This window comes from Cavia porcellus, unplaced genomic scaffold, assembly GCF_034190915.1.
Source record: "Cavia porcellus strain 051 isolate PalLab524CR breed Dunkin Hartley unplaced genomic scaffold, mCavPor4.1 scaffold_23, whole genome shotgun sequence".
In the NCBI taxonomy this organism is placed as follows: domain Eukaryota; kingdom Metazoa; phylum Chordata; class Mammalia; order Rodentia; family Caviidae; genus Cavia; species Cavia porcellus.
This window is the reverse complement of record NW_026947506.1, coordinates 25,047,179-25,064,500: the sequence shown is the minus strand read 5'-3', so window position 1 is coordinate 25,064,500 and position 17,322 is coordinate 25,047,179. Positions and strand designations below refer to the sequence as shown.

The following is a 17,322-nucleotide window of genomic DNA, read 5'->3' as shown; positions in this document are numbered from 1 at the left end:
TATTTTACCAATTGCATTTGCAATTAATATTTTAAGAATAGATTATGTGGTTGTACTTTTTGAAAGTTTACATCTATTCAAGAGTCTAAAAGGCTATCCTTCATTTAAATTTATTTTACCTGACATATAAAAACTATAGTTATTGTACATGGTGGTTTGAAATATGTATACATTATGGAATTCCTAAATTGAGCCTCATTATAATTAAAACATCTGTTACTTCAGTTTGTGTTAAGAATACTCAGAATCTCTCTTAGCAGTTTTCAAGAATATAGTACATTGTTACTATGTTCACTGTATTGTACAATAGATCTCTTGAACTTATTCCTCCTGTTGAACTGAAAAGTTTTATTCTTTGCCCATCACTGCCCCCAGCTGTAGCCTGTGGTTGCCACCACTGAACTTCCTTGAGTTCAGCTCTTTTAGCTTCTACATATAAGTGAGATTGTGTAATCTTTGTCTTTTGGTGCCTAGTTTATTTCTCTTAACGTGTCCTTCAGTTGCATCCATATTGTCATAAATAGTGGTATTTCCTGCCTTTTTTTAAAAAAAGGTAGAATAGTATTCCATTGTGCATATATACTACATTTTCTTCATCTATTCATCTGGTGGTGGACACTTGATACTGGTTCTGTGTTTTTGCTATTGTGAAGGATTAAATGACTTTAAAAATAAAACATAGTTGATGCAGCCAAAGATACATAGTTTAAGGCATTCTACTGTATAGTAATGCACCTTAGCAGAAATTGAAGGAATAACTTTATGTGCACTTCATCTAAAACTTCACTTGAATGACATTTTTTAATGACTAAATTTCTGTGGCTATTCTTTTGGGAGAAATTCTGGTTTCTGTTTGCTTAACCTGTTGAGATCTATTGAGATCTCACTATAATTAGATTATGTTTAATACAAGTGTATGTCTGTCATACTTGAGCATAAATTTCTTTTCTTATTTTCATGTTAGGTTTCAGAGAAGAGCAACATGTAGTTACTATTTCCATCTAATAAGTTCTTTTTGCACATTTGGAATAGATATGTATCAGAAAAGTTTACTGAAACGCCATCTTGTATATATCAAACTCCATTTTCCCATTGATTTTCATTTTAAAATGCAGTGTTGGGTTCCAGTGGAGTGTCAGAGATGTGGCAGTTCACTGGGCCATGGTCTCCGTTGCCCTGCTGGATTGATGTAGAAATTTTGAGTTTAGAAAAGCAGGACATATAAAATCTCATAACTTTGCATCTTCAGGTAAAGTATACTGAATTTTTCTGCTCAGTCAAATTTATTAGAGAAAAGCTTGGTGTATTATTTTGTTTCATAAGCAAATATCCTCCTGTTCTCAAGGGGTATTTATATACATATATATTCCTTTAAACTTCCCTTCTTTCGATTAAAATAATTCTGGTATCTTTAAATTTATTGGAGAAATTTGCCTGGTATTATAAAATGCCCATGTGTAGAAACTTTAAAAAAAAACAAAACCTCAAAAGTAGGACTACTACTATTGCGGAAGTGATAGAGGACCAGGAGTGGAATACGGTGGGTGAGGGAGGATGAAGGGAAGACAAGAGAGAGTGATAGGGAGGATGGATACAATTATAGGATGATGTATGCATGTATGAAATACCATGTTGAAGCCCATTTGTACAATTGAGTTAATGTAATAAAATATTACATAATGCCTTCAAAATGTGTTTTATTCCAATGAATTTTAATAGCATTGATTTTACAATCAGTCTGCCTTTACAGAATTACTATATTTTCTTAAAATTTTAAGTATATCTTAAAATAATTATATAATATGTGGTTTTTAGTTTATATTTCTACTTTGCTTTTTATAAGCCAAAAGGAAGATAAAGCTTTACAGTAATAGAGCCATACAAATTTTAAATCTCTGTGAAGTTTCTGTAGATAGAATAACTAAAGTGTTCAAGAATTATTTGAAGGTATTTTTTGTTTTAAAATAGAGCAGATTTCAGCTATTTGGTAGTGTTAGCTGTATCTCGCTCATCTGATTTTGGACATGCTTTTTTATGCATGAGAGAAACCCAGTGGAATTTCACTTTGTACTTAGGGATCTGTCATCATTGTAAATCTTCACTCTTAAGTGAGTCAACAAAAGGAAGAGAGAAAAATGGATTAGAATTGGAAGAGGGAGAAAATGATGTTTGTAAGGTTTAGCTGTTTGCTCATTTTGGGCATAAGTATTCATGCTTGATCCTGTTTAGCATTGGAAACTATAGAACTTCATTATCTGTTGATCTCTTAGTATCTTAAGTACAGCTTTTCTGAGATTTTGAACTACAGTATTTCCCTCTTCTGAGCTTTTATTTTAGTAAGTCATTGGTCTAATGCTTTTCCAAAAGACAGTGTATTTCTCTTTGTGAATTGCCCTTATGTAATTACTTTCAATATAAAAATTGAAGGAACCAAAAAACTCATGACCTAATAAGGAAACTTTGGCTCTAGCCCTCACTGTATTGTGTAAACCATTGTGGAATCCTGGTGAATTTATTTATCATTTAGTTGATTGATTGGTTGATTGATTTTTGGTGAAATTATTTAACCACTGTGAATTTATTATTCACAACTTTAAGGTGAAGGATTTTTAAATCTCGCCCAAATTTTGGCCTGGAGGGTGTAGCTCAGTGAGAGAGTACAGTGTCCAGCACCACAAAAATAAAGTCTACTGTATTTCTGCATGATGATCCAGTAAGGAGAGAGAGAGGCAAGGGGTATTGGGCCTTGAAGTTAACAGTAGTTTATATCCACCTCCCTTCCCGCACACCTTTTATAAAGCAGTATCACCATCTAGTGGCCTCTAAGAAAATTGCAGTTAACACAAAACTAATGTCCCAAAACTGTATCAATGGAATGACTGCAGCATCTTCTGCCACTTGTTGGTGGATTAGATCCAAGCATTCAGTATTATAATTGCTTCCTTGTCTCTAGTAATTGTTATTTGTGTCTTTTTCATTCAGTTTAGAATCGTCATTTTAAAGATGGAAACAATATTTTATACTTTTGTGTTTTATGTGTTCCAAACCATCACATGCATTCACAGTAAATATCTGATTAATTTCTTATCCAGAAGGAGATGGTCCTGATCTGGATCCTGAGCCTACTATAGACCAGTGCAGGAAACTTTTGGGTTGCAGATAACATGGAGAATCTTCTGGGACAACACTGGAGTTGTGTGAACAAAAACATTACTGTGTAATAACGTGAAAAATAATATCAGTGAACAAATTTCAGGAGTGACAATTGTATTTCGATCACTGGCTTAACTGATTTGATCAAAATTAGATGATAGGCCGTGTGTGGTGGCACATGCCTGTAATTCCAGCACTTGGAGGCTGAAGCAGGAGGATTGCCAAAAATTTGAGGCCAACCTGGGCAGTGTAGTGAATTCAAGGCCTATGTGAACTACACAGTGAGACCCTATCTCCAAAAAGAAAAAAGTCATAGTACCTTTGGTTCTCATGTATAGTAGTTGTGTGTGTGTGTGTGTGTGTGTGTGTGTTAGGGATTGAACCCAGGGCCTGCCCCCTGAGTGGCATCTGCAGTCCACTTTTATTTTTAAAGACAGAGTGTCACTAGGTTGCCCAGGGTGCACTGAAACTTGTGATCGTCTTGGCTGAGCTGCTCAGTGCTGGTATTACAGCCATGTGCCACCACATCCTATGGTAGTCTGCATTTTGATCATGTGAAATAGGAGGACAGTGTTCCTTCTAATGTTGGGGAGAGCTTACTGATTTCCTTAATGTTGACCATTTATAAATCTAAGTTTCCAGCTTTGATCTCCTGACTCTAACCCTGTGCTTACTGAGAATCATAAAAGGAGGGAGGGTTCCAGTCCACGGTAGACTGGCTCCCTTGCCTTTGTGGCCAGGGAGAAATAGCCTGGCGGAAGGCCGGGGAGAAGAAAGCTGCTCACCTGGAGACAGCTAGGAAACAAGGGGCACAGGGAGAGGGTAACCGTGGAAATTATTTTTGTTTTGTCCCTTTTTCTCAGTTTTAATATATTTTTGTATGTGTTTACAGTACATAGTGATCACATTTCTCATGGGAAGTTGGTACGTGTATGAAAATCATCTCCGGGGATTATGTCTTACAATTATGTATTAAATGAGGGTAGTTCATATTTTTAACTCCTTTTTAAGTGTTCCACTTAATTAAGAAGCTCTTCTTCAGTCTTGTCTTTTCAGTAGGTGCCAGTTTGTATCTGTGAAGGCTAGGTAGACCTTCATCACAAATAGAATTTTTTTAACCCATGAAATAAAAACACATATACACCGTCACATTAGTTTATCCTTTTTCTGAACTAAGCAGTATCTTTTTGGGGATGTTGACAATGAGTATCCAATAAAGAAACCAAGCTTGAAATGCTCAGTTTTGAATATTCTGAATTTGTATTTATTTGTCTCCTTTTGAGTGTTCTACTTTCATATTACATCAGTGTTTTAATATTCCTGGGATTTATTTGATTTTTTGAGATAAGGTCTTCCTTTGTGGTTCAGACTGTCCTGGAACTCACTATGTATGCAGGCTTGCCTCTGACTCTTAGCAGTCTTCCAGCGTTGGCCTCCCAAGTGCTGGAATAAAAGATACGTGCCACCATACTAGGCTAAATTTTTGGATTTAAAATGCAATTTCAGTCCTTTGATTTTTACCTTAACTTTGGTGACACTACGATCTAATTACAACACGTACTATTTTCTTGATAATACTCTATAAACTTTTAAAAATGGAATGATATATGGCATTGGCTGCATTCCTTTCCAACTGTGTTTGGTGTTTGCTTTTATGATTAAGATCATTATGCCCTTATGCTTTTGCAGAGTGAGGTAGGTACTTACTTTTTAAACTATTTTAGTAAATTATTAAAAAAATCTAGTTTACTAAAAACATTTAAGACATAAAGCAAAAGCCAGATGTGGTGGCGCACACTGTAATCCCAGCAGAGAAGAGGCGGAGACAGGAGAATTTCCCACAAGTTTACGCCAGCCTGGGCTATGTAGTGAACTCAAGGCCAGCCTGATCTGTATGGTGAGATCCTGCCTCACAAAAACAAAAACAAAACAAAAAACAGTCAAACATAAAGCACCACTAACTTATTGAGAGTTTTCTTTCCACTTCTTTTCTCTACCCTGTTTTTAACTCTGCTCTAGAAAATGTGCATTTACTTAATCATTTCAGTAATCAAAGGTTCAGTAACATTGAATCACGACCCAATTAATAAAGGTTTTTTAGTGTCTTGTATAGAATGTGTGATTGTACAAGGACAATTAGGAAGTTGTTGCAGTAACTTTAGATAGACGAATGTGCCCAGACCTAGGGAATGGGCACTGGTGTTGGAAAGATACGAATTATGTCATAAGGATATTTGGAGAATATTTAGAACTTGGTAATTGACTGTGTTAAGAACTACTGTCCGTCTCTGAACTGTTAGGGTAAAGGCTAAGCAATTGGATAAATGGTTTATTAGTTAGGATATGCTAAATTTTTGTGACAAATGGAACCTTGAAATATAGTAGTGGCTAAAAAATGAGAAATTTATGAATTTTTTTCTCAGTCATACCTAATGGCTCTTGCTTACCTCAGTGCACCTTTAATATTTAATCGTAATATCAGATCAAGTGGTGACTGTTTCATATAGGCATCCAGAAAGCCAAGTTGAAAAGGTCTACCATCTTCTACACCTGCCTCTAAAGCTCTTGTGAGAAATAAGGAAAAGAGAAGGGAGGGGTGCTGTAAGCAAGGCCTAAAAATGGCATTGCTGCTGTCCTCCTCTTCCCATGGGAGAGTACTCGACACGCAGCCATGCCTCATTGCTGTGAGGATGGAAAGTGTAGCATAGCGGGGCAGCAGCCATAGAAAAAAGGAAGAAATGGCTTTTAGAGGGCAGCGATCAGTGTCTACCACAATGATGGTGCTGTTTGCTGAGACAGAAAGCAGGAGGAAGGAGGCAGTTTGCAGCAAAAGGTAATGCATTTACTTTTACATGTGTTGTGGTGGAGGTATTTATAGGACTTTGTAAGTGTGCATGTGTAGTAAGAATAGACAGCCAACTGATGACCTTAGTAAGATGATGGTATCAATTTGAAAAGAATAATTTTGTTTTTCTGTAGCAATGTGATGATCCATGAATCTTAAAAGTTATGCATGAGAAAACAAAGTGAGAAAAGAAGAAGAAAAGAATGCATGAAAAAGATTATGCTTATCATTACATAATTAATGGCAGTCAAAAGGTTAAATGAGTGACCCATATCCTGACCCAGACACTGACCTAATATTTTTTGACTATGTATTCGAGAATTATTTAAAGCAAGACCAAATTCATGGTTTCATTTTTATGGTGATCAGGGGGGTTAATATACCTGTGTGATAGGGAAATTTAAAATAGTATGAACTACAAAGCAAAGGAAATGGGGCCAAGGATATAGCTCAGCTGCCTAAGTACCTGCCTGGCAAGTGCAAGGTACTGAGTTCGATTCCTGGCACCAAAAAAACCCCACAAAAAACAACAACAACAAAGGAAATAGGTCCCATACTGGGGCCTTGTTGTAGGTGGTGCCTGGGGTAGTTTTCACTAAGAAGGGTAATTAAGGTATACCTCTTGGAGGAAGGAAATTGAGCTAAGACCTGAGTAATGAGAATTAGAAAACATAAGATCTAGGTAAAGAACATTACAGCTAGAAAGTAGAAGGGACCCAGGCAGCTTGGGACTCGACATGGAAGGTTTAAGGATAAAAATGTTGTTTAGCATCATCACATCACGTAGGAGGTGGGATCGTCAGTGTACAGTGTTGTCAAGTGCAGTAATTAAATTTTAGTTACAGTGGGAAATCACTGGACATTTTAAGCAAATAAGTGATGGGATGCTTTAAAACCTGTATTTCCAAAAACAGGTATTCAAGTGAGAAAAGAGAATAAGGAATGGAGGCAAAGAAACCATTGCAGACACTTGTACTATGGATTTGGACTTTGCCTAGAGCTGTTGAATCTGCAAAATACAGTTAAAGATCTAGTTCACTATGTGATTTGTTGGAGAGAAGAATTAAAAATGATTTTTGGATTTCTGATTCCAGAAGCTAGATAAGACAAAAAGATCTGTAGGGGCTAAGGATATAGCTCAGTGGTAAAAGTGTCTGCTTGGCAAGTGCAAGTTCATGGGTTAAATCCCTGGTACCGAAGAAAAGAAGCCCCAGATTTCTTTGATAGGTGGTTAACTGAAGGCTGTTTGTCTCTAGAGCTCTATAAATTACAGTGTAAAAGAAATCAGTGCTGATTTTTAAAAAATACATCTTGCTTGAAAATGAAGCATTAAAATATTAAGTTGCTTTTAACTACTAATGATGACTGATAAATACTGCCTAGAACTTAATACTGTTTTATTTAAATATTCTTGTTAAATACAAATTAGTCAGTTGAACTTACCAAATTCATCCAAAATACTTTTAGTTTTTAAAAATAAAGGCAAGTCCACTATTTGCACATTTATATTAATTGAAACATTTCTTTGAAGCTACTTCCTTGCATTTTTGTAGTATGACTGTAGATTTGAAATGTGCAGAGACCCCTGAAATGTCTTGAAAACTGGTCATCATAATATTCAAACTTTGTTATTCTGACCAGCTAACTTGTGTCACCTGAAGGTGCTGGGCTGTCTGCATTAGGGTGCTCTGCACCTGCCGTTGTCCTGGGGTTTGTGCAGGTTTTCATGTTAAAAAAAATGCTGTAGGATCTTTTGAGTTCCTGTGAAGATGGAATATATGAAATAGAGAATTAAGACCTGCTAAATGTGAAGATGAGTTACTGTGAATAAATTAGATTTCTATGGAGGTGGCTCTTTTACTACCCAGTAAAAGAAGTATAGGATTTAAATGAGACAAATTCAAGAATAATTTCAGCTTTTAATACAATCCTGCTTGCTCAAACTACTAGTTGTATGTGCATATCTGTCCCATCAGGCACTTCATACTGCCTGATGGAACTGTCCCACACCATTCAATTGCAATCATGGTGTACCATGGGTGGTTCAGAGGCCCCCACCAGCAGTACATAAAAATCACAGCCCCATTGTGAATGTGATAAAGGACTTCAGACACAAAGAGGTAGACAGTATTTTTAAAGGAATGAGTGAATCTAATTTAATTAGAGTAGCTAGACTTAAGACACTTGACCTGAATATGTGAAGAGAAGTGATGCCAACAAAAATCACTAAGAAATGTACATTAATAATGTTAGCAAAATGGGACTAACTTATTGTTAACATTAGAATGCCTTCTTTATTTTCAGTTTTAGTTTTTTTTTTTTTTTTTTTTTTTTGACAGGGTCTTACCATGTATTTTATGCTGTCCTTGAACTCATTATGTAGCTCAGGCTGGCCTTAAACTTGAAGTATGTCTCCTGCCTTATCTTCCTGTGTGCTAGGCTTACAGATGTGCTCCCACCATGCCTGACCTATTTTTAGTTCTTACCAGTCAACCAAAATTTTTTTTCTGTCTTTGGAACATTTAATATAGTAATAATGTGATGTTCAGATTGATCTTGTCATCCTAGTGCTTAAGTTACTTGGAGAAATTTGGCTTAGTGGGGTTGAGCAGGTAGACACATTTTATGCCATTTGTAACTTAAGTTGACTGTAGGCAAGAGGGAATTGCTTTAAAAATTGTATGGTATTTTTCCTTCTTAAAATTGGTTTAAGTCCAAGCCAATCTCCTGGTAAATGGATTTGGAATACAGCTTTTCTGGAGAATTTTCTTTAATGTGCCCTTTGAGTTTTTGTGATTTACAAGACATCTAGAAAGGAAGGGGTTTAGAATTGATCTAAAGACAAAGGTGATCAGCCTGAAGTATATACTCTTAATCACAGATCAATTGAAGAACCTTCTCTGTCTGATTTCATAGGACAATCTTCATTCATCTGAATCAGGTAGAATGTGAACATTCTGTGGATTAAAAACACTTTACAAATGAATAGATACTGTGATAGTTAAACTTTACCGTAAGTTGGCTAAGTAGTGTCTTTTGTGGTAGTAAAAGTGGTACTAGTGTGTATATTCCTCTTTCTAGCATCTGACAAGTCCTCTAACCCATTATTATACCTATTACTAGTGGTGCTTTGCCAAACAGACTTTGAGTGCTGTAGTCTACATTTCCATACTTTTCTATTCACAAACCCAAGAGGGTGAAAGTTAATGAAATGTTGCTTAAGATATGATCAGCTTGAAACTTTGTTAGGGGCTAGGTAATAGCTCAGTTTTAGAGCACTATGTTCAATTCCTGGTACTGCAAACAAAAAATTTTTTTCATTGGATGATCTCAATTTGAAATCTGTCTTATCATTTATTAGTAATTTGCTCAAAATCAACTAGCTCACTGGGTGCAGTGGTGTACATCTGTAATCCTAGTACTCAGGAGACTGAATCAGGAGGATCACTGTGGGTTTGAGCCAGCCTGAGCTTATAGGCCAACCTGAACGGCAAAGCGAGACCTTGTCTCAAAAAGACCAAAAAAAAAAAAAAAAGAAGAAAAAGAACACCCCATAGCAGAATCAACCAACTCTTTTTTTTAATCAGTTAATTATTTTAATAGTTTTTATAGAAAGGGAAAACATCACTAAGCCATTGGGTTTACAATGACCTGTTTTATCAAATTATAGTTGACAGTAGCCAACTACTTTTTATTTTCATGTATGGAGTTTTTTTAGCTATTCATGTTGCTTTGAGGTGCATTTTATGATCACATGGTAAATGTTTTACTGTATCTGTATTTACTAGGCAGATGAAAGTGGTTTTAGTTAGAATTAAGGGATTGCTTTGATAATTAAAATACTTCCTAAGTGAATCGCTCTTCTACCAATAAACGCTAACTCTGAAGAATACTTTCTGTGTTTTTTAGTCGACCATATACCAACAAGGTCATCACTTTATGGTACCGCCCACCTGAGCTGCTGTTGGGAGAAGAACGCTATACACCAGCTATTGATGTTTGGAGTTGTGGGTAAGATAGATTCTTTAGCTGGCATATTTTACCTAAAACTTACAGTAGTGAATAAAATTATTTGATAACGATTGATATTTTTTCTATTAGATGTATCCTTGGTGAACTCTTCACTAAAAAACCTATATTTCAAGCAAACCAGGAACTTGCACAACTAGAATTAATAAGGTAAGCTGCTGATGACAGTATTTGTGGTGATGGGGGAGTCATACTCCCAGAGAACATGCTGGTTCTCTTGAAACCTGATGCCTACGAAATGGAGATGAACCTAGACTGCACTTTAAATACTTGTTTGGTTAAAATTAAGAATTTTACTGTTCCTTGATTTGTTTAGGGTAGGGTACTGGAAGTAAGAGTAACACAAAATAGGAGAGAATGAATGGCAGATAGTTTTTTTTTTTTTTTTTTTTTTTAAAAGGTATAGCACATAGAAGAATTACGTTTGGGGGTATTGTAGAAGAAATACTCTTTTATAAATACATCATATGCTTATATGCATCTGTGTGTGAATATATACACACTAAAGTATATGCATATACTTAGCTAGTAGAGATCTTCATTATTTGATCCTATCATAGGCCCCTACTCATACTCAGTTACTGATACTACTGAGCTTTCTCTTCTTTAAGTCTCTATATAAAATAGAAAGTAATTTTATATAGAGACTTAAAAGAATCCATGAAAGTTTCAAAATAATGATACAGTCTTTTAGAAAAGATGCTGGTAGGAGGCATAGACAGAGAATTTTGCTCTCCAAATGAACGAAATAAGCATAAAGCAATAGATAGTAACCAGAAAAGTATCCTAGTTTCCATCTGATAAACTTAAAAAGTATTCCTCTAAAATAGTAAACTAATCAAGCAGGAAGAAGATCCTGAGAATTGGCAAGTAATCAATTTGGGGGGAGATAATTAACAACAGTTTGACCTATTCCTCCCCACCAAAAGAATTTCAGATCCAAAAACCTCAGTCTTGGTACTTGCTGGTGTTTTGGTAAGTTTGTGAGTTGTTTTTTTTTTTTTTTTTTTTTTTAAGCTATAAGGTACACTAGGGGAAAATTAATGCCCCAGTTCATTTCTGCTGCTTCTCTGGTGATAATTTGTGTACAGTAAGAAATACACAAGTCAAAAACTAGCACTGTTTTTCCACACTAAAACAGCCAGTTGCCTCAACTTTTAATAGAAGTATATGCTCCAGACTTGGCTGAGGGGAAGTCCAAGCACAGAACTTTTAATTACAGAAATAGAAAGGAGTGTCTTAGTTCATTTTGTATTTCTATAGTCTAAATACCATAGACTCAGTAATTTATAAAGAACAAAAATTTATCCACTTAACGTTCTGAAGGCTCGGAAGCTTAAGGTTGGGTAGCTGCATCTCATGAAGTATTTCTTGCCTGTGAAGGATTTGTCTACAAGTCACAGGGCAGCATAGGGTGTCACGTGGAGAAAAGTAAGCTAGGCAAAGAAAACTCACTCTCTTGGTAAGCCCATTAATCAGTCGATTCTTTCTCTTAGATAACCATAAAAATTTGGAGACTTAACTTTCCAAAATATGGAAATTGAGGGTGTACTCAAACTGTAGCACTGTGGAAGAAAGATCACCAGATACACAAGAAATTTTTGTCTTTTAATATTTAGATAGATAAACACATGGATCAAGAACTTGTACTTGCCAAAATAAATACACTTTCTCAGTAGTAATTAACATTTATAAAATTTAGTTATAAATAATAGAAAAGGCAAATGCAAATAAACCTCACATGACTGAAATAATTTGGATTATATTCTTTAAATAGAATAAAATACATAAAAATGGAAGCATTCTCATTCATCTGGAAATTTTAAATATAAAAATTCATTGGTTAACCCAGTTTTTAAGAGAAAATCATAGTCACATACTTTTTAATGACATTTTAGTCAGTGATGGATATATACAGTGAGTGGTGTATGTGTTGGGGGCACCAGAAGACTAATGACGTTGAAATACTGCCACATGGTAATACAGCTGTGGAATACAGTACAAGGATTACTCATTACAGCACCCACAATTACGAAAGCATATAATATTTAACTATTGACTATCAACTGTGTTACTGGTTTATGTATTCACTGTACTATACTTTTCATTGTTATTTTAGCATGTAATAGTCTACTTATAGAAAACAAGGTTTACAGTAAAACTACACCGTGTTACTCTGGCAGTAGCCTCATACAACTCAAGTTCATTGCCTATTGATTGCATCAAGAGGCCACGTCAGGTGATTGATCTATACTGTCTAGGTTTGTGATCATATAGGGACAGAATCACCTCAGTGAAGTGCTCAGAACGTGTCCCTGTCGTTAAGCTATGTACAACTATATAGTACTAAGAAGTAAAATTGAATGAAGTAAGCAATCAGCTGACAAGTGAGGGAAAAAATAAAACAGCTAAATAAGTGCAGATAATAAAAACATTTAATGAATTGTAACAAAAATATAGAGCTTATAAATAAACTGATGATAGTCTTTGGGTTTATTTATGCAAATGTATGATATAAATCCAGTGGTTTAACTTAATACGAAAAGAGAAACAATAAAATGAAATTATTATTGTAAGATAGCAGTTAACCTTAGAAGCTAGGCATGCTGGCACATACCTGTAATCCCAGCTGCTTGGGAGGCTGTGTGAGGAGGATCATAAAGTTGAGGCTAGCTTGAACAAATAAGACTTCATCTCAAAAAAATCTTTTAAAATTAACTAATACAATGAACAAATTGACTTTAGATGCGAATAAAATCAAGTAAGTCTGAGACTGCTTGGTCCACCAAACATTACCTCTGGAGTACATTGGAAAATCCAAGTGTATGAAATAGTTTAGTCAGTGTGTTACTCTAAAAAACAACCCGGTCTCAACATTTTCATAGGTAACTGTGCAAATCTTTTAGAATCCAGTTATTGGAATGTTTTAAAAATTGTTCCGTAAGGAAATAACACAGTATAAACTTTCTTAGCCAAGCTTGTTAAATGAAGTTTTTAATTTAGTTCCTTTCCTCTGTGAATGTTTGCATGATAAAGGGCAAGCTGAATGCTTGGAGCTAGTAGGTTACCACTTTCTAGTAATACCAAATGTTTGTCCCACCCATAAGGAAGGTGATGACCAAGAAGAGCTGGGTGGTGGTTTCTGATGTTCTATGTCAACTAATATCATTTAATTAAATATAGAGAGATACAGTACTTTGCAGAAACTTTAAAACTTTGTTATCTAGGGCTAGGCAAATAACTGCATAAGTAGAAAGAAAAGTTAAAAAAAAAGTAAAAAAAGAAGGATTTAACATACTGATTGCATTTAAAATATTTTTACTTTCTGGCTTTATTTAAAATAAAGAAATTAAAACTAAAAATCCTTGATGTGTTATGGCTGTGATTTATGCAAGAAGACTAATGCAGAATTCTCTTCAGTGAATACTCTGTTGAAAGAGAAAGCTTTTGCTGCATGTGTGGAGACTGGAAAATGAATGTACATTTATAAGTGTTCAGTTAAAATAAAATGCTTGAATTATTCATCTGTGTATCTTTTTTTGTGATTCCAACACTTTTTCACTTAACCAAGTATTGCTCCTGGTTTTATTAGATATGAGGGCTTCCTGTTAATGATTGTTACCGTCTTAACCTAGTTTATATAGACTATGCAAGTACTACTCTACGCATTTCATCTAAATTATCTCAAATTTTGTAATGACTCACTGTCATCTTTTCATAGTTTAAAAAACTAGTCTTAAGGAGGTGAAGAATTTATCTAGAACTAACATTTCCAGCACACTGCAAAATCAAGATTTGAATATAGACATTATTAACTTACAGTCTGAATTTTAAACCATTGATGTATACTACATAGGGAATTCAATTTTATGGAACTTTTTACAGTGATTATGACACAGAACACAGTATAAAAAGTTTCTGTAAGATACTAATCCAGAATTTGTAAGGAAGCCATTTCCAAACAGTGTTCAACTTTTGATTAGAAAATAAACACAGTGGATAATGTGATTTGTCCCAAGACTTCAAAGTTGTTTTATGAAACTTGCATCAACTCAAATTTAAGTGAAAAGAGATATTTGATACGATAAAAAAATTGTGTCAAACTAACAGCCAAAATAATATTTAATGTGGCTGTAAAACTAGAAATTAAAAGTGAGAAAACACTGTCTTTTGGCATCATTATTTAATAGTGTTTAAAGTGCTTGTTAGCTAATAGTATTAGAAAAGGGAACCTGTATGAGCTATGTATAGTGGAAAGGTAAAGCAGTAGTGTCACATTCGTATATGCTGTACCCAGAGCATGTAAGAGAATCACTCGGAACACCTCAAATGAGAAATGTTTGATGAAAATGACAGGACGGATCATGCACACTATATATGTATGTATAGCAATAGCTTTAAAAAACTACATGCCAGTAATAACCAGTGAGAAAATACAGTAGAGGGAGAACTAGGCCTTTAATGAGATCACCGTGATGTATACCCCAGGAATATTGCAAACTGTCATGTCCTGCTGAAAATTATTTGAAAAACTACTAGAGAGATATACCTTGTTTTTGATTAGAATCCTTAATTTTTAAAAAAGTTGGTAGTGCATCCTGTGGTAATCAGTACATTCCTAGTGAGGTTTTCAAGAGGTATTCAAATGATAGTTGATTTTTGGGGGGTGTTGGAGGCATATGAAATAAATGCAAAATGTATAAAAGGGTAGAAGTAAAATGGGATAGGGAATGGAGGAAGAAGTAGTTACTGTATGAAGGATCAGGGAAGATGTCTTCTACAAGGCAATACTTGAGCACAGAACTGCATGATAAGGAACAGGAAAATAACAGCCTGAGACCCGAGTGTTCTTGGTGTATTTTATGAATACATCAAATCAGTGAACTACATAATGAAAAAAGGCCAGACCATGCACTTAGTAGCATACTGCAGTTGGTTTAAGGAATGGTTGGTCTGGAGATGCTGACATGGGAAAGCATTATTACAGAAGGCTGGGTCCCATTTAACTAAGGGGCATCAAAAGAGTTGAATTGTTCAGTCTGTTCCTGGACTTCTGAGAGGGCTGCGAGGGTAAAGTTAACTCCTCTGGGTTATATATTTCTGCATGTTTTTAAGACATTTAATATTGTTTAATACAATAACATGCTTCAGTTTTGATGACTAATTTTTCTAAAACTGAAGAAAAGACAACTTCTAATTAGGCCTTTCAATTTTAATGAGGTAGCTGGTATTGAAAGATGTGTGGGTTTTGGTCTTAGGTGGGGGTTCTAATAGCAGCTCAGCTACTTTGGGCTCTTGTGACTTAGGGTAAGTTCTGCAACACTCTAAATTAGAACAGGTCCAATAACATGGTTAGAGTTATAAGAAATAAGTGTAAATATGTTTGCTGGTACATACTCCTCTATCTTTCACCTTAGTTGTGGTATTGCAAGTTTGTTTCCTCTACCTGAAGACTCAGCCTTGGAGACATAAGCCTGGTATTACACATCATTATATGTAAAATGATCGTCAATTTGAGTACTAATCAGAATTTGTTTTCAAGAGCTTTATATACCACATTGATTACTTAAAATTTACTTCACAAAGTATTTTGTACAGGTAAAGTTTTGTAAATAGAAGCATGAATTAAAAAATGATAGAAGAAAAGAGAATGGAAATCATAGGTGGGGACAGAATGGGATATATGAAGGCAAGAAAGTTCTTTGTGGCCAAAGATGTAAGTTATCCAAGTGTTACATTGAACTCCAACTTTTCTAGCAGCCAGCTAAAGAGCCTTTGTGTCTTACCATCTACATTATTTATGAAATAAAAGTCATTCATGGAAAAAAATGAACGAAAATAGATAAAAATGCAAACAATCCTGCTTCTGCTTGCTTACCACAACTATCCCACGTCCATAATGCCTCAAATCACATGGATAAAATTGTTTTAAGAATGAATTGTGTATTTTCATACACTAATAGCATAAAATATTCTTTAGACAATTGTTTGCAGTATTTTTGTTCTTATTATGCTAAAGAATTTAAAATTTCAAGAGCTTATGTATGTTAATATTTATCAGTATTCATATTAGAAGATAAAACTAAAAAGTGGAAATATTTGTGAATTTTAATGCAATGTAACAACTTTTAATTTAAAAAAGCATGTTACACAAAATAAAAGTTGCTGAAATGAGTGACGTTGTTACGCATTTTTACATAACTGATAAGTGGTAGTTTTAATTTACTGGTCAGTTGTACTGTGCAACCTGAATTTATTTTTGTACTTAATTGAAGCGTTGAATAGAACTTTAATCCGTGATGATTTTGTAACATTAAGCATTATTGGCCTTTTGGAAAACTGGTTCACTGAATGGAGAAGATCTTCCAAAAGTAACATCATGTGTTTGTTATCACTGATTTAATCAGAAAAGCTATTTATGTAGTGAGAAGATACCAGGTTCATGGTGGTAGGTATACATTTTCCAGTATTCTGTTCTTGAAAATTAGAATGTTGTAGTTGACAGTATTTATTAGTTTTCCTTGAAGTGAAAACTGATTTTGTTCATATTTGAGAAAATTGCCAATTCCCAGTGAATGACCAATAAGTTTATTGATTATTCTTAGAGATACTGGTCCATTTAAAATGCAGCTACTTGAGCTTGCATCTCAGATATTGACAAGTATTTCTCTTTAAGATAACTAGTATATGTGTGTGTGTGTGTGTGTCCACAACAGAAGTAGTGTAGTTCCCTATTTCATTACAGAATTTATTTTTTATTATTTATTTATTTTTGTCTTTTTCTTTCTTTTTTTTTTTTTTTTTTTTTTTTTGTCTTTTTCGTTTTTATCGGTACCAGGGATCGAACTCACGACTGCCTGCTTGCAAGGCAGGTGCTTATGCCGCTGAGCTAAATCCCCAGCCCCTCTCTTTTTCATTTGTATCGGTACCGGGGATTGAACTCACGACCACCTGCTTGCAAGGCAGGTGCTTATGCCGCTGAGCTAAACCACCAGCCCCTCACAGAATTTTTTTAAGATACGCATATACTCACATGTTAGCGTTTAAAAACAATATTTACTGGTTCAGTAAATATATTCTCAAGTAAAACTGGCTCCTCCCACCTTTGGAAATGCATGAATCACATTAAGATGTCACTACTTCTGGCCATCAGTTGTTTTTGTTCCAAGTTAGTGGTTTAACTGCCAGACTGTGGGAGGATCTAGGGGAACCGAGGAATATGTGGGCTCCACGTCTTAGCCCTGTTGGTGTATACCAGTATCACAAATAAATGCCAGTGTAAAACACATGGCCTT

The 17,322-nt window shown here is 34.9% G+C and overlaps 1 protein-coding gene across 3 annotated transcripts in view; it reads left to right on the top strand.

Moving 5' to 3' along the window:
* Cdk13 (cyclin dependent kinase 13) overlaps window positions 1-17,322 on the top strand; it is a 97,114-nt gene that overhangs the window by 65,105 nt on the left and 14,687 nt on the right. For all 3 annotated transcript variants that reach the window (XM_063233928.1, XM_063233929.1, XM_063233927.1), the window contains exons 8-9: window positions 9,908-10,009; window positions 10,100-10,177. In XM_063233928.1, the coding sequence (XP_063089998.1) occupies window positions 9,908-10,009; window positions 10,100-10,177 (180 nt within the window). The remainder of the gene's footprint in view (window positions 1-9,907; window positions 10,010-10,099; window positions 10,178-17,322) is intronic.